At 36.1% G+C, this 18,915-nt stretch overlaps 2 protein-coding genes across 2 annotated transcripts; one reads left to right on the forward strand and one right to left on the reverse strand.

Annotated features, from left to right (window-relative positions):
* Positions 1–1,880: 1,880 nt before the first annotated feature.
* On the forward strand, positions 1,881–10,541 carry LOC109175177 (receptor-like kinase TMK4). The gene is made up of 3 exons (XM_019324432.1): positions 1,881–2,024; positions 2,077–4,227; positions 9,577–10,541. Exons 2-3 carry the CDS (start codon positions 2,130–2,132, stop codon positions 10,059–10,061), a joined length of 2,583 nt encoding a protein of 860 aa, XP_019179977.1. The 5' UTR covers positions 1,881–2,024; positions 2,077–2,129; the 3' UTR covers positions 10,062–10,541.
* A 4,858-nt stretch (positions 10,542–15,399) lies between these two features.
* LOC109175128 (crocetin glucosyltransferase, chloroplastic-like) lies at positions 15,400–16,785 on the reverse strand. Its single transcript, XM_019324380.1, has one exon. It carries the CDS (start codon positions 16,783–16,785, stop codon positions 15,400–15,402), a length of 1,386 nt encoding a protein of 461 aa, XP_019179925.1.
* Between the last annotated feature and the right edge of the window lie 2,130 nt (positions 16,786–18,915).

The raw sequence follows: 18,915 nt of genomic DNA on the forward strand, positions 1-18,915 counted from the left end.
CCAAGGATTATTGGAACCTTCGTATCCTCCTCTATATCAAGAATCACAAAATCTCCCGGGATGTACAGTATTGATCAATCATGACCGGGATATCTTCAAGTACTCCCACCAGGCGCTTAATGGAACGGTCCGCCATTTGGAGTGTCATGGTAGTGGGCTTGGGCTCTCCAAGATTGAGCCTCTTGCATAGAGAGTAGGCATAAGGCTTACACTAGCTCCAAGATCACACAAAGCACGGCTCACCACAAATCCTCCAACAATGCAAGGGATAGAAAAACTTCCCGGATCTTTCAACTTAAGAGGCAAATTCTTTTGGAGAACGGCACATGTCAAAGCTCCCTCACTAAGGTCCACCACCGCACTCTTCGCCAATCTCTTCTTGTTACTCAAAATATCCTTCAAGAATTTTTTGTATGAAGGTATTTAAGTAATGGCTTCCACAAAGGGCATAGAAATCTCCAACTTATCAAGCATTGTTTTAAACTTGTTTTCTCTCTCAGTTTCTTTTGTTTTCCACAACCTTTATGGAAATGGCAACAAGTTGCAAGGAATCACCGAGTCATCTATGTGCTTGCCCTTGTTCACATTCTTCTTACTTGAGTTATTTCCTTCTTGTATTGGCTGCTTCCCTTTTGACTTGTTTCTTTGAATTAGAGGCTCATCATCATTTTCACTTTCAAGAATTTTTTCAATTCCCTCTTCATTTGGCCTTTCTTCATCTTCATCTTTCTCAACATCTTCTTCAATTCAAGTGTAAGATCATTAGAAGGAAAATGTGGATCTTTCAAAGATTTTCCACTTCTAGTGGTGATGGCGTTGACATGATTTCTAGGATTTTCGGTGTTAGCCGGAAGTCTACCACTAGAAGATGAGGCTTGTGTAGACCCTTGAGTGCCTCCTCCTTGATTTTGAGCTTGTAGATTCTCCACTTGAGATTGCAACTTGCTAATTTGAGACATTTGAGACATCATCATGTTCATTAATGTTTTCATATCCACATCTTGAGAAGGTTGAGAGGATCCTTGTTGATTTTGATTGTTTCCATGTCCTTGATTTCCTCTCCATTGTTGATTCAATTGATTTCCACCTTTATTTGCTTGATTTCCTTGAAAACTCGGAGGTGGATTCCTTCCTTACACACCTTGATTGTTCTAAGAAGATCCAAATTGATTCCTTCCTTGTTGACCATAATTTCCATATCCTTGCCCTTGGTTTTGGGGTCTAGAATACCCAATCATATCCACTTGCTCCATGTTTGGTAAAGAGCTTTGGCCACCAATAGACAAGCTTGAGAAGCATGAGCTCCACCACATATGGCACAACAAGCTACCATTGCCATGCTTTGGGAACCGGGAGAATTGTAAGTAGCTTGTGGCAAGGAATAAGGAGTAGACATGTACGATGCTTGAGGAGGAGTTTGAGTCACCACTTGCACATTTTGCTTTGGAGCTTGCATCATATTCTTGAGCATGTGTTGAATTGAATCCAATTGAGCTTGCATGGCCATCTTTTCTTCAACCTCAAACATCTCGGTGGTTTCTCTTTTTTTGGTGGGTCACTTCTTTCATTATACCAATATGCCGTGTTTGAAGTGATCCTCTCAATCAATTGTTCACCATACTCCGGATTAAATATGATATAATAATATCAAAAGGTGAAGGTTTATGATTGGTTATCCTAAATATTATGCCCGGAAGGTTTATGAAAGATTTATTGTTGTACTCTTTTTCTTTAGCCAAATTTTTTCCCATTTAGTTTTCTTAGCCTAAGGTTTTTAATGAGGCAACCTCGTATAACACATGTTTTGAAATTAATGCATCATATGCTCTTTTATCCCATATTGTATCTGTATTTTACTGATCGATCTAATGAAAGGTAGTTCTGGGGTTTCTGAGTTCACTCGTTCTCCTTTATCTTATTTTTTCTTGGCTTTTCCTACCGATTAGTCCATTACTTCCCTGCAATTGGTGCCATGCAATAATTCAGACGAGAATATGTCCAAATACACAACTTTTCCTTTATTTCTCACCAATCTCCTACAAATGGGATGCTGACATGCTGTTATAGTCATCCAAACTGCACTCCATCCCTACCACATTAACCTCCTCATCATCATCAATTCATCATTAATGGCCTCACTCCGTCCCTTTCACATCCACCTCTTCATCATCATCGTACTCACCTTCTTCTCCGGCATCACATTCTCCGACGACGGCGCTGTAATGTCCCAGCTCCTCGCTGCCATTTCTCCCGCACCCAACCACTGGTCAAACTCCACCCACTACTGTTCTTGGACTCACGTCACTTGCGACGACACCGCCGGGAAGAATGTCATATCCATCAAAATCGACTCGCTCTCCGTTTCCGGCGAACTCTTCTCCGGGATCACACAGCTCTCCTCGCTCAAAAACCTCTCCGTCTCCGGGAACTCCCTTTCCGGACCCTTACCTTCTTTCGCTAACATGCCGGAGCTCGAAGAGCTCCGGTTAGACGGCAATAACTTCAGCTCAGTCCCGCCGGATTTCCTCTCCGGTCTTCCCCGTTTGAAGAGTTTCAGCGTTTCTGGAAATCGAAACCTTAGTTCCTGGGAAATTCCCACGCACCTGAACCGAAGCAGTAATTTGGTTTCTTTCTACGCCAGTAACGCTAATGTTTTTGGTATCATTCCTGATTTCTTCGATTCTTTCCCAAATCTCGAGAACGTAATATTATCCTTCAACAATTTAACCGGGTCACTCCCCGGGTCGTTTTCGGGTTCCAAGATACGGGTATTGCGACTGGATAATCAGCAGCTAGGGCTCTCTGGTACTATTAGCGTGCTTTCCTCCATGAGAAAACTATCCCAAATATGGCTCCAAGGGAATGCCTTCACGGGTCAGATTCCGGACCTTTACGGGCTCCAAATTCTCTCCGATTTGCGCCTAGAAAACAACCGATTAACCGGCTTTATACCCGATTGGATGCGGAATCTGACGGAAATTCACGGATTACGAACTGTTTTTCTGCAGAACAACGAGTTACAGGGCCCGATTCCCCAATTTCAGTTCATCAAAATCCAGGTAAATCTAGGGAATAACAGTTTTTGCAGGGAAACTCCGGGGGATTGTGAGCCGCAGGTCACGGCGCTTCTCGATGTGGCTGCCGATCTCGGCTTCCCGTTAACCCTAGCCGAATCCTGGTCCGGGAATGATCCTTGCAGAAAATGGAGATTCATTAGTTGCGATCTGCAGGGGAAGGTGACCACTGTGAATCTGGAAAAACAGCGATTTTCAGGTAACATTTCGCAGATTTTGCTATCTTGCGAGAAATTGACTACATTGAGGAAATTGCTTTTGAACGACAATAATCTTACCGGCTCGATTCCGGATAACTTGGCCATTCCGCATCTGCTACAAATTCTCGACGTGTCTCATAACAATTTGTCCGGCTCCGTTCCTGATTTCCCCGATTCATTACGTTTCAATTGCTTCGGAAACCCCTTGCTTCGAATTCATGTGTCGAATTTCGCCGGCAAGATTGCTTGTATTGTTCTAGCGGCTCTTGTGCTTGTTATCGTGCTCGTATTGTTCGTCTCTTACAAGTTCTACACCAAACGCCTCCAATCGAAGGCACCTGGCCGGACCACGGCGATTACCACCGGGACTGGAACGGGCACTATATTCCCCATCCAAGTTCTTCAAAAAGCGACCGACCATTTCAGCGAGGAGAATGTGGTGGGGAGCGGAGGATATGGAGTGGTTTACAAGGGCGAATTAGACAATGGAACTAAGATTGCTGTGAAGAAGATGAAAGATGGGACAATGATGAGAGGATTGAACGAATTCCAAGCAGAAATCTCGTTTCTTGCCAAAGTTAGGCACCGAAATTTGGTCTCATTGCTTGGTTACTCCATTAACGAGAGTGAGAGGATCTTGGTGTATGAGTATATGCCACTGGGAACTTTGAGCCATCGCCTCTTTGAATGGCAAAACTATGGCTTTGATCCTCTAACTTGGAACCAAAGGGTAACGATTGCATTGGATGTGGGAAGGGGGATTGAGTATCTTCATAGTTTGGCTAACCAGAGATTCATTCATAGAGACATAAAGCCTTCAAATATTCTTCTTAGTGACGACATGAGAGCTAAGGTTGCGGATTTTGGGTTGGTCAAAATGATTCCGGATGATAAAAGTTTTGTTGAGACACGGATTATTGGAACATTCGGTTATCTTGCACCCGAATATGCAGGTAATTTTTTATCATATTCAATTCACATGCATAAATCTAACCCACAAAATAAATATTTCAAAAATTAACATACTTCTAACATTTGACATCTATTGTTAAGGCTAATTGGGCAAATTATTATGTGGACCACAATCTAAAACGATGTTGTTGAATTTTATGAGTTAGAATAATGTACATTATGTGTTAGAATAATGAAACTTCTAGAATAAAATAATGTACTTTATGAGTTAGAATAATGTACATTATAAGTCATAAAAATGTATATTGTAGTGGTCGTGTAAAATTCTTTTTACACAAAATGACATCATTTTTAGACCGTAGCCCACACACTTGCGGTCTACGCAATAACTATTAGGCTAATTGGCGAAAAGAATTTAAGCATTTGTAGTTTTGTACTTTGTCATACAAACTTATTTTTTGGAAGATGTCATACAAACTTTTAAAACTTACTATTTAGGGAAAATGACACTTTTTTCCCCTTTGTTATATACTTATAGCACTTTTCCCCCCTAAATTATTTAAGTGTCAGTTGTTCCCCTGATATATTAAATGGACATATTTACCCTTAAAATAAATATTTCATTTATTTTTCTTCTCCAACAAATTATAACCACGATTTGAAAAAATAAAATACATTAAGTGTTAAATTTAGAATATTTTAAAAATAAAAAAATAAAATTTTAAAAGAAAGTTTGAACCAACCGTTCAAATTGGATCCAAAATCGTGAACCGACGGTTCAAAATAAAACTCAAATCGCGATTATATATACTTATATGTGAGAGTCAATATAAATGTGGAAAAAAACATACATTATTTGCAAATATTATAATTCTAATTTAAGCTATTGCTAGTAGTTGTTCCGATTTGAACCTCCGGTTCACGGTTTAGGATCCATTTTTTTCCAGTTCACGATTTTAATAAACGGAAACCCAAATATTGGGTTATGTTATGAATCATAACCGAAATTTTTTAATTTGATTGCTATAGTGTTTGGTTCAGTTCAAACCGAACCGTGGTCATCCCTACGTATAAGCAATAATTTGGTGAAGAAGAGAAATAAATAAAATATTTGTTTTAAGGGTAGAAATGTCCATTTAATATTATCAGGAGGGGGGGGGGGGGGGGAACCGCCACTTCTATAATAATTGAGGGGGCAAATGTGAATGCATAAATAACTCAGGGGGAAAAAGTGCTATAAGCATATAACACAGGGGGAAAAAGTGTCATTTTCCCTACCATTTAATACCAAACATTTGTATCATTAGACAATTATAATATATACTCCTAAAAATAATTCAATTCAATTGTATCCATATCTTTAAAACTTGACAATTTAATATCAAACAATTTTATGTGTAGAACGTAATTTTGAAATTTTTAATTGTTTATTTCTTTAAATAATTCATGCGATAAATTATACTATGGATCATGGTCCACATTGCAATGTGGACTATGAATAAGTGTTTATTTTTAGTATACTAAAAATTCATTTTTTATGCAGTATATCAAATAAAATTCAGTACATAAAAAAAAAACATTTAATATATTAAAAATGAATCTTATGTCAAATGTTCATCTTGTAAGGTGAACTATGGTCAATGGTTTGATGATTGCATTCATGCCTTATGGAGTTATGGACCAACTTAAGAAATTTGTTTTATGTTGGATTTTTATTTATTTATTTATTTGGTTAGATTGGGAATCATTATTATTGTTATAAATACAAATGTTTGATATATATTAATTTTTCAAATTGTAATTGTTAATTGTTATGCATAATTGAAATATTTTCAAGGTATATATATTTGGTACTAAATTGTCAAATTTAAAAAATTTAGCTACAAGGTTAAAAAACTAAAAATTTTTACACCAGTAAGCTTATAATGATAACGGCAAGCAAAAGGATATAACCAATAAACAATGAGTTAATACCCAAAAAGATCCTGATTATAATGGTTTTTCTCAATTTCCTCCTAAACGATTTTGGTGACCTAATGAAGCCTCAGATTTTTGTATTTTTACTCAATTTAGTCTTCCGTTTGTTATTTTGTCAAATTGGTGTTAAATAAAGGAACAATTCAGTAATCTCAATATTGACATCTCTTTACTCTTGTCATGCAAAGTGCGACATCGCTCTTTCTTTTACGAATTACCACCAAAATTACTCCCAGACCTGCGAATCAAATTTTATATTCGCAGGTTTGGGAGTAATTCGTTAAAGAATGAAGAATTTCACACTTCACGAATCTAGGAGTCAAGAGATGCGAAGATTGGAATTACAAAATTTCCTTCTGTTTACACTGCTGGAAATCAAGGAATTTTTGACCACCTAAAAGTGATATTAAATCAAGTCGGAAGTCCTTGTTCCGACCACTGTTGGTATCGGGAAAAACCATTGTTGCTATTTCCGACCACCGGACAAGGTCGTCGGAAATAACATCCAATTTTGTAAAGTGATCGGAAAAAATCAGCTACTACAAAGATTGGTGAAAATTTCCAACTCAGAACGAATTTTTTTCTGACCACCTTTACTTTGTGGTCGGTATTTCCAACCATTAAGTAAAGGAGTAAAGATGGTTGGAAATACTGACCTATTTTGGTAAAGGTGGTCGGAAATCCTATTTTGATAAAATGTCACCTTTTCAACCATTTTTTAGGTGGTCGGAAAATAAAAAATTTCCACCTGTCTTAACATCAAATGGAGAACTAAATTGAACAAAAACACAAAAGTCTAGGATTACATTAGGTCACTAAAGTCGTTTTAGACGAAATTAAGAAAAACTATTATAGACTTATAATTGAGGACTATTTGGATATTAACTCAATAAACAATAATATAACCATTTACCTATTGTTGACTACTGGAACCACTTATTCCTCTTCGGTTTATTGATCTTTAAAAAAAAATATTAAAAAAAAAAAAAAAAAAAAAAAAAAGCTCAAAACCTTAGCTTTATACTCATGGTGATTATATTCAAACCTTTAGAACTTTATAATTTAACTAGTTTTTTTACGCGCATTGCGCGATTGGGATGATGCCCAATGTTTTTTTTAAATAAGTACTTTAAAGTATATCAATGTAAGATTATATTGGAATTGTTCATGCATAGATAATTGAATGTTAAATTTGCGTATTTAAATAGGCAATTCTAAATTTACAAATGCAAGATAATATAGTCAAGATTGATTATAATTGTCAATAAAATAATTGTATAGGTATGATTGAAACCAAATACGGGGCATAAGGGAGAGCAAATAAAAATTAGGGCATAAAATATTAAATATTTACTAATATTGAAGAGCTAACTGCTGATTGTCAAACAAGGACATTGCGAGATAGTTTCTCACTTCAATTTGTTGTGTGATTTGAATACTCTTTTTGTCAATAAATCTCTCAAGTAGTTAATATGATTGACTTAATTATATTTTTTATTTTTTAAAACAATTATTATTATTATTATTATTATTATTATTTTATTATTATTATTAAATATACATATATACCCTTAGGTCATTTTACATGTTAATCTAAACAGCTAATTTTTTCAAATATGTTCTTACCAACCGTTGATATAATTCGCTAGTCAAATTCGCTAATATAATCCGCTAACGCTAACTGCTAACAGATGATTGTCAAACAAGGACATTGCGAGGTAGTTCTTACTTCAATTTGTTATGTGATTTGAATATTCTCTTTGTCAACAAATCCCTCAAGTAGTTAATATGATTGAATTTATTAATTATATTTTTTAAATTTTTTCATGGTATTAATAAAATACCTGGTAAATAAATATATAGCATTATTTTGTATTATAACTTTGATATTTAATTAAAAATAATGCACAAAAAAGATAATAGACAATGTAGTGAATATAATGAATTTGAATTTAAAGAGTTTTTACATTGGAGAAATATAAAGACAATATAACTAATAAAATTATTTCTCTTAATTAATTTATTGATAATGAATAATTTTTTTTTAATAAAGACATTGTAGGGACAATGTAGCGAATATAATCAATTAATGAATTTGAATGTTAAGAATTTTTATATTGGAGAAAAACAAATACAATATAACTAATGAAATTATTTCTCTTATTTAATTTATTGATAATGAATAATTTTTTTTTTTAATAAAGACATTGTAGACACATAATTCTAAATTAAAGAAATGCATATGTATTTATTTTTTTTTGTAGTTACTAAATTATTATTTTTAAATTTAATAAGAGTAAAATCGAGTACTAATTATGCTAACTGTGATTGGGATGAGATTCGAACCTAAGACCTTTCTTATATTGAAATTAATGAGTAAGTTAACGGTGAACTAACAGAAATTAACGGAAAAGATAACATTTAACGAAAAAGTTAACGGATAATCATATTCATTAAGGATAAATTAGGAAATCCTAAAGAAAAATTAAAATATGATCAATCTGAGCCATTCATTTGATTAAAAAATTTGACCGTCATTTTTTCTACCCATTATAGGCCTAACTCTCTTGGGCTCTTATTAGTATATATATATAAGTATATAGTAGATAGTAGATATCTAACTTTTATATTATCGAAATAATAATTATATTTAATTATATTATTTGAAACTAAAAATACTTGACTAAAAAACGTGGTGACATTTTTGAAAGTAAAACATTGAGTGCAAGTAACAATTAATGAGTTAATTACTGATTTAATCCCTCGACTATAAGGATTTCACCAATCTAGTCCTCGACTTTCAAAATTTCTCAATTTAGTTCTCGACTATGCTTTTTTATTACCCGAAACAGTAATAACCGTTAGACATCTGTTAACTAGGGACCAAATTGATAATTTTGCTATAGTTAAGGGACCATTTCGGTCATCACATGCACCATTTTCTCTGAAAGTTAATTACTGAAATGGTCCCTTGACTATAGCAAAATTACCAATTTGGTCCCGAGTTAATGAATGTCTAATGGTTAAGACCATTTTGGGTAAAAAAAAAAAAAAAAAAGTATAGTCGTGGACTAAATTAAGGAATTTTGAAAGTCGAAGATCAGATTGGTCAAATACTCATAATCGAAGGACCAAATTGGTAATTAACTCTTAATCTAATCAACCTACCAATTTACCATTAAGCAATCATCATACCATAGATCATGGTTCACTTTATAAGGTGAAACACTGACATAATGTTCATTTTTAGTATATGGAATGTTTATTTTTAATATATTGAAATTCGGTTAAACTTACCACTCGCATATTTATGAATTTTGGTGGCGTAAAATTAAAATCATTTTTGATATGATTGGCATATATAGTGCTTATGCAGTTATGGATATTTTTTGTTATGGATTTTTGTCAAACAGTTACTGGACGAATCACAACAAAAGTAGATGTTTATGCATTTGGAGTTGTGTTAATGGAGATAATTACCGGCAAAAAAGCAATAGATGAAAGGGTGCCCAACGAGACGTGTCATTTAGTCACGTGGTTTCACAAAGTTATTAGCAGCAAAGGCCACAACTTTAAAAAGGCTATCGACCCAACTCTTGATCATCAAGATGAACAAACATTTGAGAGCATTTTTAAGGTTGCATTATTAGCAGCTCACTGCACTGCCAAGACATCATATCGGCGACCCAATATGGAACATGTTATAAACGTCCTCAGTCCTCTTGTACAGAAGTGGAAGCCTTTGAAACTCGAAGAAATTGGGGATAGAAATGGTGGCCTTAACCTTCACATCAGCCTCCCTCTCCAGTTTGATGACTTATCCACTCAAAATCAAAATTTGTCCTCCACGGATGACCAATTTTGTGGATATCGTCTCAATCAGAGTGCACGATTTTAATTTACACAAAATCTTAAGGCTTATGTGCATGAAGTGCTTCTTAATTGATTCCAGAAGGGAAGTTGAGGTGCAAGGAGGAAGATAGTGTGTTGGTGTACGCAAGTCGAGGTTCTGCAACACTCGTCTATTGGGTGTTTCTTAACTTAATGCGGATGAAACTTAACGATAGAAAGTTTGGTATTCGGGATGCTTGTTTTGGTATGCTCGTTGTGAAGTGACCAATGTTGCAACGCTAAGCTGGTTCAAGATGTTTGGAGAACAGGGGCGAGAGTGAAAGCCAATGAGGACGGCATTGTTGAAGCTCGCGAGCTCAAGAGATGCATAGAATGTGTAATGGGAGAGGGAGGAGCTGAGTTGAGAAAGAATGCTAAAAAATGAAGAGATTTACCAAGAAGTAGCATGAAAGAATGTGGATAGGATCTTCCTATTTCAATCTCATGGCTTATGTGCATGGAGTGCTTCTTCCTATTAATTTATTAATTAATCACTATTGTAGATTTTCTCTCAATTATTGTGCTTAATGCATTATTAATGTATATATAATATATATAGGAATGTTAATTTTACCCAGATCAAATGTGTTACTCATATCCCTGCCCCAATCCACCTCGCACTTGCCCCTACACACACATACATATGCGGAAGAGTTCAGGTGAGAATGGACTCATAAGTAAAAATTGAGGACAGATCTAATCCATCCATTCCAATAAATCACGATCGAGAATTGTTGAAAAATAAGGAGAAATTGGTAAGAATTATTCCTAGTATAATAAAAATTAGGCTTATAGTACCAATATAACAAGGACTCTCAATATGATGAGTCAATGTAGGATTCATATTCCTTGTACGTAGGACTCCTAGCCCAAAATATGTATAAATAGACTTCCCATTTATGAAAGATGACAAGCAATATTCAACAATACAACATTGATATTCTCTTCCTATTTTCTATACTCTCATATACTCGTTATTTTAACGGTTGTGTTGGCCAACCGTCGACTACCCAAAACTCATAAAACCAACATTGGCGCCGTTCGTGAAAATTAACGATTCGACTGAAGAAGCTCTGAAGGATTACTTCTTTGCAACTTCAATGATTAGAGAGTTTTACGCAGGCAGAAATAATTTATACCCCATGTTAGATAATTTTACGCCATAGTTTGTTCTTTGAAAGTTTTAATGTTTGCGTGAATGATATGCAATAAATAAAGCAGTAATGTAAAGGATAGATAGAGAGATAGAAGGAGAAATTTTTTTTATAGTGGTTCGACCAACTCAGCCTACTCCATTCTTCTCCTTAAAACACTTAGGGAGGTTTGCACTATCACGTTAATACAAAAGGGACGTTCAAGCCTTGAACACAAAGCGGGTCTTGAACTCCACAAGTTTTTCAACTCCTCAATGAGTTTACTCAACCTCTTTATACGTCTACCGAGTAGAGATGATACAAAGGGTTGAAGATAAGATTTCTTCAATCTCCAACTAAGAGCTTGGCTTCTTTGAACCTAAATTTAACTTCTTTCGCAGCACAAGTGTCTTGAATCTGGACAAGAACTTTGAACTTTTTTTTTTTTCTCTCTCACTGGTCTTGCTTGAGTATTGCTTTACACACTTTGAACACTTATAAATTTTTTGAATAAACCAGCACATTCTTCAGTTTTGAGTGAAGATATTTATAGGCGTTTTAGAAATGTGCCTGTTAGAGGGAAACCAATTTCAAACGTCTAATGACCAGTGGGTAGAGATCGTCGTATAATCCGGGGGTTAAGTAGACTTGTCATACTTTCCAGTCGTTAAACCACTTAATTTGCGTTGAACATTTCTTTTTGTTCTGCACAAAATGTCTAGGCTTTTTTTTAGGAAAATCTTCCTTGGGATGTGTACCTAGGACTCTCTTTGCCTTGGTCACATACTACCATAAAGCACTAGTGTTTTAAGGTTCCAAACTGTTGGCTCAGAGAATGTCTCGAGCAGTTCTTTTTGAATGGTTAACTGTCACTATTCGAGTTAACGTTTCGAACCTTAACACTCTACTACCTCTCATATACAAATTGTTGAACTTACCATTCGTTCCTCCTTTTACTCAAAAAGGTAGGCCCTTCCATCATTCAGCCTTGCAACATTTCGATCTTGAAGTCTGTTACTCTTCGAAAGATAGGCACTTCCACTATTCGGCCTTTGAAACCTTTCAGTCTTGAAATCTTCTACTATTCTTCTTCTCAAACTCTTCAAGTCTTCAACCTTTCAAAGCTCTGTCTCTGGTTATCTAAGATGTAACCATTCAGACTGTTTTGTTTTTTTGAAACATAACCTCTCAGGTTAATCGTTCGAATTATTCGAAAAGAGTTCCAAAGTCTAGAAGATAAAATAAGTAGGCGACTAAAATTCCTAACTTTTGGTAACACCAAAATCTAAATTACAAATGTTCCTAACACTAATGTACGCTTAACAAACAAACATGAACATGATTTTCAAAAACCTTAATAAACGAACACGAACACGAACACGAACACTCCAAAACCTTAACTAACAAACACGAACAACCTTCGTTCGTTTATGTTCGATTCATTAACAACCCGAGGAGTACTATACGAAATTGATAAAGTGGAATATGGGATGGTTAGTTTGAAAACTCGAATGTTCTCAAAATTTTGGCGATTGAAGAGGAGTATTGAATGGTTAATTTGAGAACTCGGATGCTTTCGTTATTTTGGAGGTCGGAGAGGAGTATGGGATGGTAAATTTGAAAACTCGAACGTTCTCAAAATTTTGGCGATCGGAGAGGAGTATCGGATGGATAGTTTGAAAACTTGAGCGTTCTCAAAATTTTGGCGATCGAAGATGAGTATTGGAAGGATTGGTCATGTGGATTGGTCGAACAGACTGTTAGATAGACTAGTCATGTGGACTGGATGGTTGAACTGGTTGGATAGACCGGTTAGTAGACCGATCAAGTAGACTAGTCAGACCGGACGAACGGATAGGTCAAGTGAACTGGTCGGACTGGTCGGTGGATTGGATGGATGGACTGTACAGATATAACCAAAAAATGGAGGGACGGGCTGGTCAGCATGGCTGACCGGTGGGTCCAACTAACTGGTTGGCCGAGCCTGGGGAGCTGACTGGTCAGTTAAAAGGCGACTAGCCGAGAAAAAAAAAACATGAGAGACTGGCTAGTCAGCCCGGCTAACCGGTCGGTCAGAGAGACTGACCAGGGAACCAGGAGGGGCTAACCGGCTAATCCGAATGCGGTGAGTCAGCCGATTGGTTGGCTGACAGAAGAGCTGACCAGTCGGTCAAAAAGATTGACCGATAAGCCAGGGGCGAACTAGTCAGTCAAGGTGACCAACTGGTCAATTTACCTCACGGTCTGGGCATAAGGTGGTTCGTCGGAAGCTGACCAGTCATACTATTTGTTAAAAAAAATTGGTGTGGAGTGGAGGCAATACCGGTCGGTCGGAGGTACTAAGAACTTGACATTCTCAAATTTTAACAGAGTTATAGAGAGGAGTAAACATAAGGAAAGGAGATTCGGTGAGGAGTTAAAAACGGAGTGTTGGAGAAGAGTAAACAGATTGAACAGAGATTGAGCGTTTAAGCATGCAGTTATGTAGAGGAGTAAAATGGCGAAAGTTGGCCGACTCCCCACCACTCGGCACTCGACTGCTCTCCCACCCCTAAGTGGTTAACTACTCTCCCACCATATCGGTGGTCAACAGCTCATAAGGAAGGTACGCGCCTAGTGCATGTGTGTTTTTTTTTTCTTTTTGTTAACTAATTTTCAAGTTTTGTAGGATGATAAAATGCTCAATGGTAAGACATCGGGCACAGTGGTCAGCTTTAAGCTTGGTACGCACCTCGTTGGTTTGTTTGTTTGTATTTTTTAAAAAAATTTGAGAGTTCAAATGAATTTTTTTAAGGAAATTTTGAGAGTTTATTTGACATTTATTCTCAATTTTTGATGGAGTTCACAAATTTACAAGTATGTAATGAATATTAATAATTGTAAATTGTAAAATTACATAAATGAGTAAACAAGTGTAGTAAATTTTGTGTGTAAAAATGGCATTTTTAATTTATCATATAGTGTCATAGTGGTATAGATTTACTTTCTCAATTATTCACAATATATATTTAACCTCTAGATTCTTATTAGTCATGTGACAAATTTGGCATGACATTAGCATTTTGTTAAAAACTCTATGGATCATACCAAATCTAAAACTTCCATAAATATTTAAATACAGTTTGACAGAGCTTATTTAGGAGCTTATAACTTATTTTAAGTTACTAATAAGCTATAAACTTTGTTTGGTAATGTTCTCAAAATAAGCTCCTAGCTTAAAATAAGAGCTTATTTTGGAACGCTACCTTAAGTAGCGTTTCAAAATAAGCTCCTATCTTCCTAACTTTTTTTCCATCTTTATCCTTATTATTTTAAAGAAATGACATAATTTATTCTTCCCAATTAAAACCCCTTTCTCTTCTCTTTTATTCGCAACTTTCACCGCAAATATTATTATTATTATTATTATTATTATTATTATTATTATTATTATTATTATTATTATTAGATCAACAATATTGATACTTCATCATGAGATGCTAGATCATGATTATGCTAATAGTTTTATTTCAAAATGTTAATTTTTTTTTAAAGACAAAATGTTAAATTTTAATATGTAAACAAACTAATTTAAATTTTATGAAGATGTCCTTTTTAGTCTTTTTACATTTATCAGCTTATCAAAAAGTTAATTTTACCAAACACTTTCAATCATAACAGCTAGCTTAACAACTCTTCAGTTTTCAGCTCCAAGCTTATAGCTTTTCATCTTTCAGCTCTTAGCTTATAGCTTTTCAGCTAGGTTTGCCCAACAGAGCCAAAATCTACATTGCAAATAATTGAAATACTAAATTTATATTACAATCACAATTGATATACTAAAAGAATTATTTCTGTCCTGGAAGAATTGATTAGGTAGGTAAATCATGATTCTAATACTTGGATGGTCACAATGTTAAGCACATCACGCTTTGTCTTCCTAGTGTGGTGCGTACACTCTCAGATAGTGGGGTAAAAATTTTGTGAAATGCATGTCTTAAAAAAGTGAGTAAATTTCAAACTACAAATTTGATTTAAAAAGCAAATTTCCATTATTACCTACTGTTGCGGCTTATATTTATCGGATGCTAATAAGTGGCTGGTGACGAGACATTCAATGAGTATGCATTTCTATTACTTTCTAGCTGACTCCACTAGACTCGCAGCTCGGGATCCAATCTAATTGTATGTAATACTAATTTATGATCTAATCCAATTGTATGTAATACTAATTTATGGACTGCAGAGCATTTCATCTATATATGCCTTGAGATTCAAATATGAGGATCCATCCTCCTTAGTTGCAGCCTTAGCCAAATCTTTCCATTTCTTAGCATTCTTTCTCAATTCCTCTCCCTCTTCCCCTCCACCCATCACACATTCTATGCACCTCTTGAACTCATCAGCTGTGAAAACCCCTTCTTCATTAGCCCCCACTCTCACCCCCGACTTCCAAACATCTTGAACGAGCTTAGCGTTAGAAAGCTGGTCATTCCATACGGGACACGCCAAGATCGGCACTCCAGAACTCAGGCATTCGAGGATTGAATTCCACCTGCAGTGAGTGAAGAAACACCCGACAGACGGGTGTTGCTGAACCTCCACTTGCCCGCACCAACACACTATCTTCCCTTGCTTCTCCAACTCCTCCTTGCACCCCAACTTCTCCTCGGGCTTCTCGCCCGTGTTCAACTCCCTAAGCACCCACAAGAATGGCTTCTTGATCTCCAAAAGCCCCTTAGCAATCTCCTCCAACATTGTGGTTGGGAAATCGGAGTAGCTACCAAATGCCAAGTAAACCACGGAGCTCTTGGGCTGAGAATCTAGCCATTCAACATAGTCGCTTGACTTTTCTCGCAAGTCGCACACAACCGCAGTGTCGGAAGGGTCTTCCCCATCCAAATACGCAGAAGGAATCAAAGGCCCAATCCCAACCATTCTCACCTTCTTTATAGCCCTCAAAGCATCAAACTCCAAGGCATCAAAACTGTTCACTAGAATCTCTGGGTTCTCTTCATTCTTAATCTCCTCAATCTGATCCCTCAGACTCTGCAAAGCCCAATCCAAATCATCTGTTGTCGTTTTGGACAACATAAAAGAAGGAAAATCTCGTACAGTCAGAACCGGCAACCCTGGAACCTCCACCCCTTGATCCCCACTACAATTCCTAAACAAATCCCCATAATCTGTGAAATAATGGTAGTAAATATCGAAAACCGCGGCGGGTTGGATCCAAAGCAAAGTGAACCGAAGCTGAAACCTCCGGGCGACCACTCCGGCCCAGGCCATGGCCGTGGCGAAGATAACTCGGGTGAAGGGTTTGCCTTCCTGGTTCTTGGCGGCGATAAGGTCGGCCAGGGCGGCGGAGGCTTTAGTCTTGACGGAAGCCCAGAAGTCGTTTACGCTGACGCCTTGGAACTGGCCGTCGAAACCGTCGGAATACGGAGCCAAATCCAGGCCTTGTATTTCCGACCGGTTAGACATGCGATTAATGGCGGAAGAACTTGTGGAAAAGGTGACTTTAACCCCCATTTTCACGAGACGTTTAGCGAATTGTAGAGAAGGATTAAGTTGGCCTTGCGATGGAAACACCGCCAAAAGAACATGGCAATTTTCCATTGTGCTAGATAGTGGATATGATCAGGGAATTGAAGCCTGTCAATTGGCAAATATAAATTGAAGTTCATGCCCCAACAATGGCAGAAATTAACGGCTAACCAAGATTATTAGCGTCAAACAAGAACATTTTTTTTATACATGGAGGACTAAAAGATAGATGGGATTTTACTGGAATGCTAGCGGTTAATTAGTTAATGGTTAACCGGGATGGGGATCTATAAAAATCAAAAAAGTTCTGTTCTTTGAAAATTACAGGGCATCTTAGTGGTTGGTTTTTGAAGAATTTTTGCAGGAGGAAAGAGAAAATGGGAGAGGAGGGAAAAACAAAATAAAAAAAGAAAACAAAAAAAAAATACTCTTTCTGTCCCATTTTATGTATTTAATTCGGTTAACGATCCTGGACTGAAGTTATTTTTAATTTAATTTTTTATAATATAAAATTTAGAATTAGTATACAAATTTTATATATTTAGAAACTACACTAAAGTACTATTAAACACAAAAAAAAAATACAAATAAGTAAAAATACTAAATAAAATAAACAAAAAATAAAGAGTTAGTTTAACCAATGAATAGTAAGTAGGACAGATAAAATGGGACAGAGACAGTACTACTTAACACGTCCGCTGGGCACGCAAGTTTTGCGCAACGCACAAACCAATGCAGATCAAAATGTTCATGGAACCTACATTTCTGACCAAAAACCTCATTTACTGCAAAGACCGCAATTTTTCTCTCACCTTGATACAACCCTGAGGTTGTATGGGTTGCTCTTCTTCGAGTCAAGAGCCAAACTCCATGGCTGTGCTTCGAGTCACAGCCAAACTCCCAATGACTATACTTCGAGCGATAGTCTAACTCCCAAAATGTCTCCAGACATTCATAAATATATTCTTCATTGATATTCTTCAAATAGACAAATACACATGTAGCTATTTATACTGATAATAAAACTACCCACCACCCCTTTAACTATCCACTATCCCATTACATGAATAACTAACTACCCATTATTACACTATAAACTAAACCACTAATAATAATAATAATAATAATAATAATAATAATAATAATAATAATAATAATAATAATAATAATAATAATAATAATATTGCAGCTGGTTGTATCATTTCCATGCCCGTCAAAATCACCTTGTCCTCAAGGTGATGGTACACAATGGTTGATTGTATCATTGCCATGCCCATCAAATTCACCTTGTCCTCAAGGTGATAATTAATCAGAAATAGCTCCAAAAGCTTGAATAACTCTGCTTCAGTACCCAACGTGATGTACGTAAATTATGGCCACCTAGCTTCAATTCCTCCATTTTATGTTCATGTTGCCTTGCAAGAATCGACCGAAGTTGTAGCAAAACATGCTTTGCTAGGTACTCCAATGTAATTGTGGGATTTGCAAGACAGCACGAGTGATACTGTATTGGTATGGAAACTGTATGGAACTTGATATCTTCTTGAAGCTGCTATGCAAATCCACGACTCAACAAGTGTTACTCTGTTTATGGTTTTTCTTTCTTTTTTTTTTTTTCGCAAGCCTGAAAATAATTTTTCCAGGTTGATACTCTCAATGAAAGCACCAATTGATACAACCCTGAGGTTGTATGGGTTGCTCTTCTTCGAGTCAAGAGCCAAACTCCATGGCTGTGCTTCGAGTCACAGCCAAACTCCCAATGACTATACTTCGAGCGATAGTCTAACTCCCAAAATGTCTCCAGACATTCATAAATATATTCTTCATTGATATTCTTCAAATAGACAAATACACATGTAGCTATTTATACTGATAATAAAACTACCCACCACCCCTTTAACTATCCACTATCCCATTACATGAATAACTAACTACCCATTATTACACTATAAACTAAACCACTAATAATAATAATAATAATAATAATAATAATAATAATAATAATAATAATATTGCAGCTGGTTGTATCATTTCCATGCCCGTCAAAATCACCTTGTCCTCAAGGTGATGGTACACAATGGTTGATTGTATCATTGCCATGCCCATCAAATTCACCTTGTCCTCAAGGTGATAATTAATCAGAAATAGCTCCAAAAGCTTGAATAACTCTGCTTCAGTACCCAACGTGATGTACGTAAATTA

This window comes from Ipomoea nil, unplaced genomic scaffold, assembly GCF_001879475.1.
Source record: "Ipomoea nil cultivar Tokyo-kokei standard unplaced genomic scaffold, Asagao_1.1 scaffold0684, whole genome shotgun sequence".
NCBI classification, from domain to species: Eukaryota; Viridiplantae; Streptophyta; class Magnoliopsida; order Solanales; family Convolvulaceae; genus Ipomoea; species Ipomoea nil.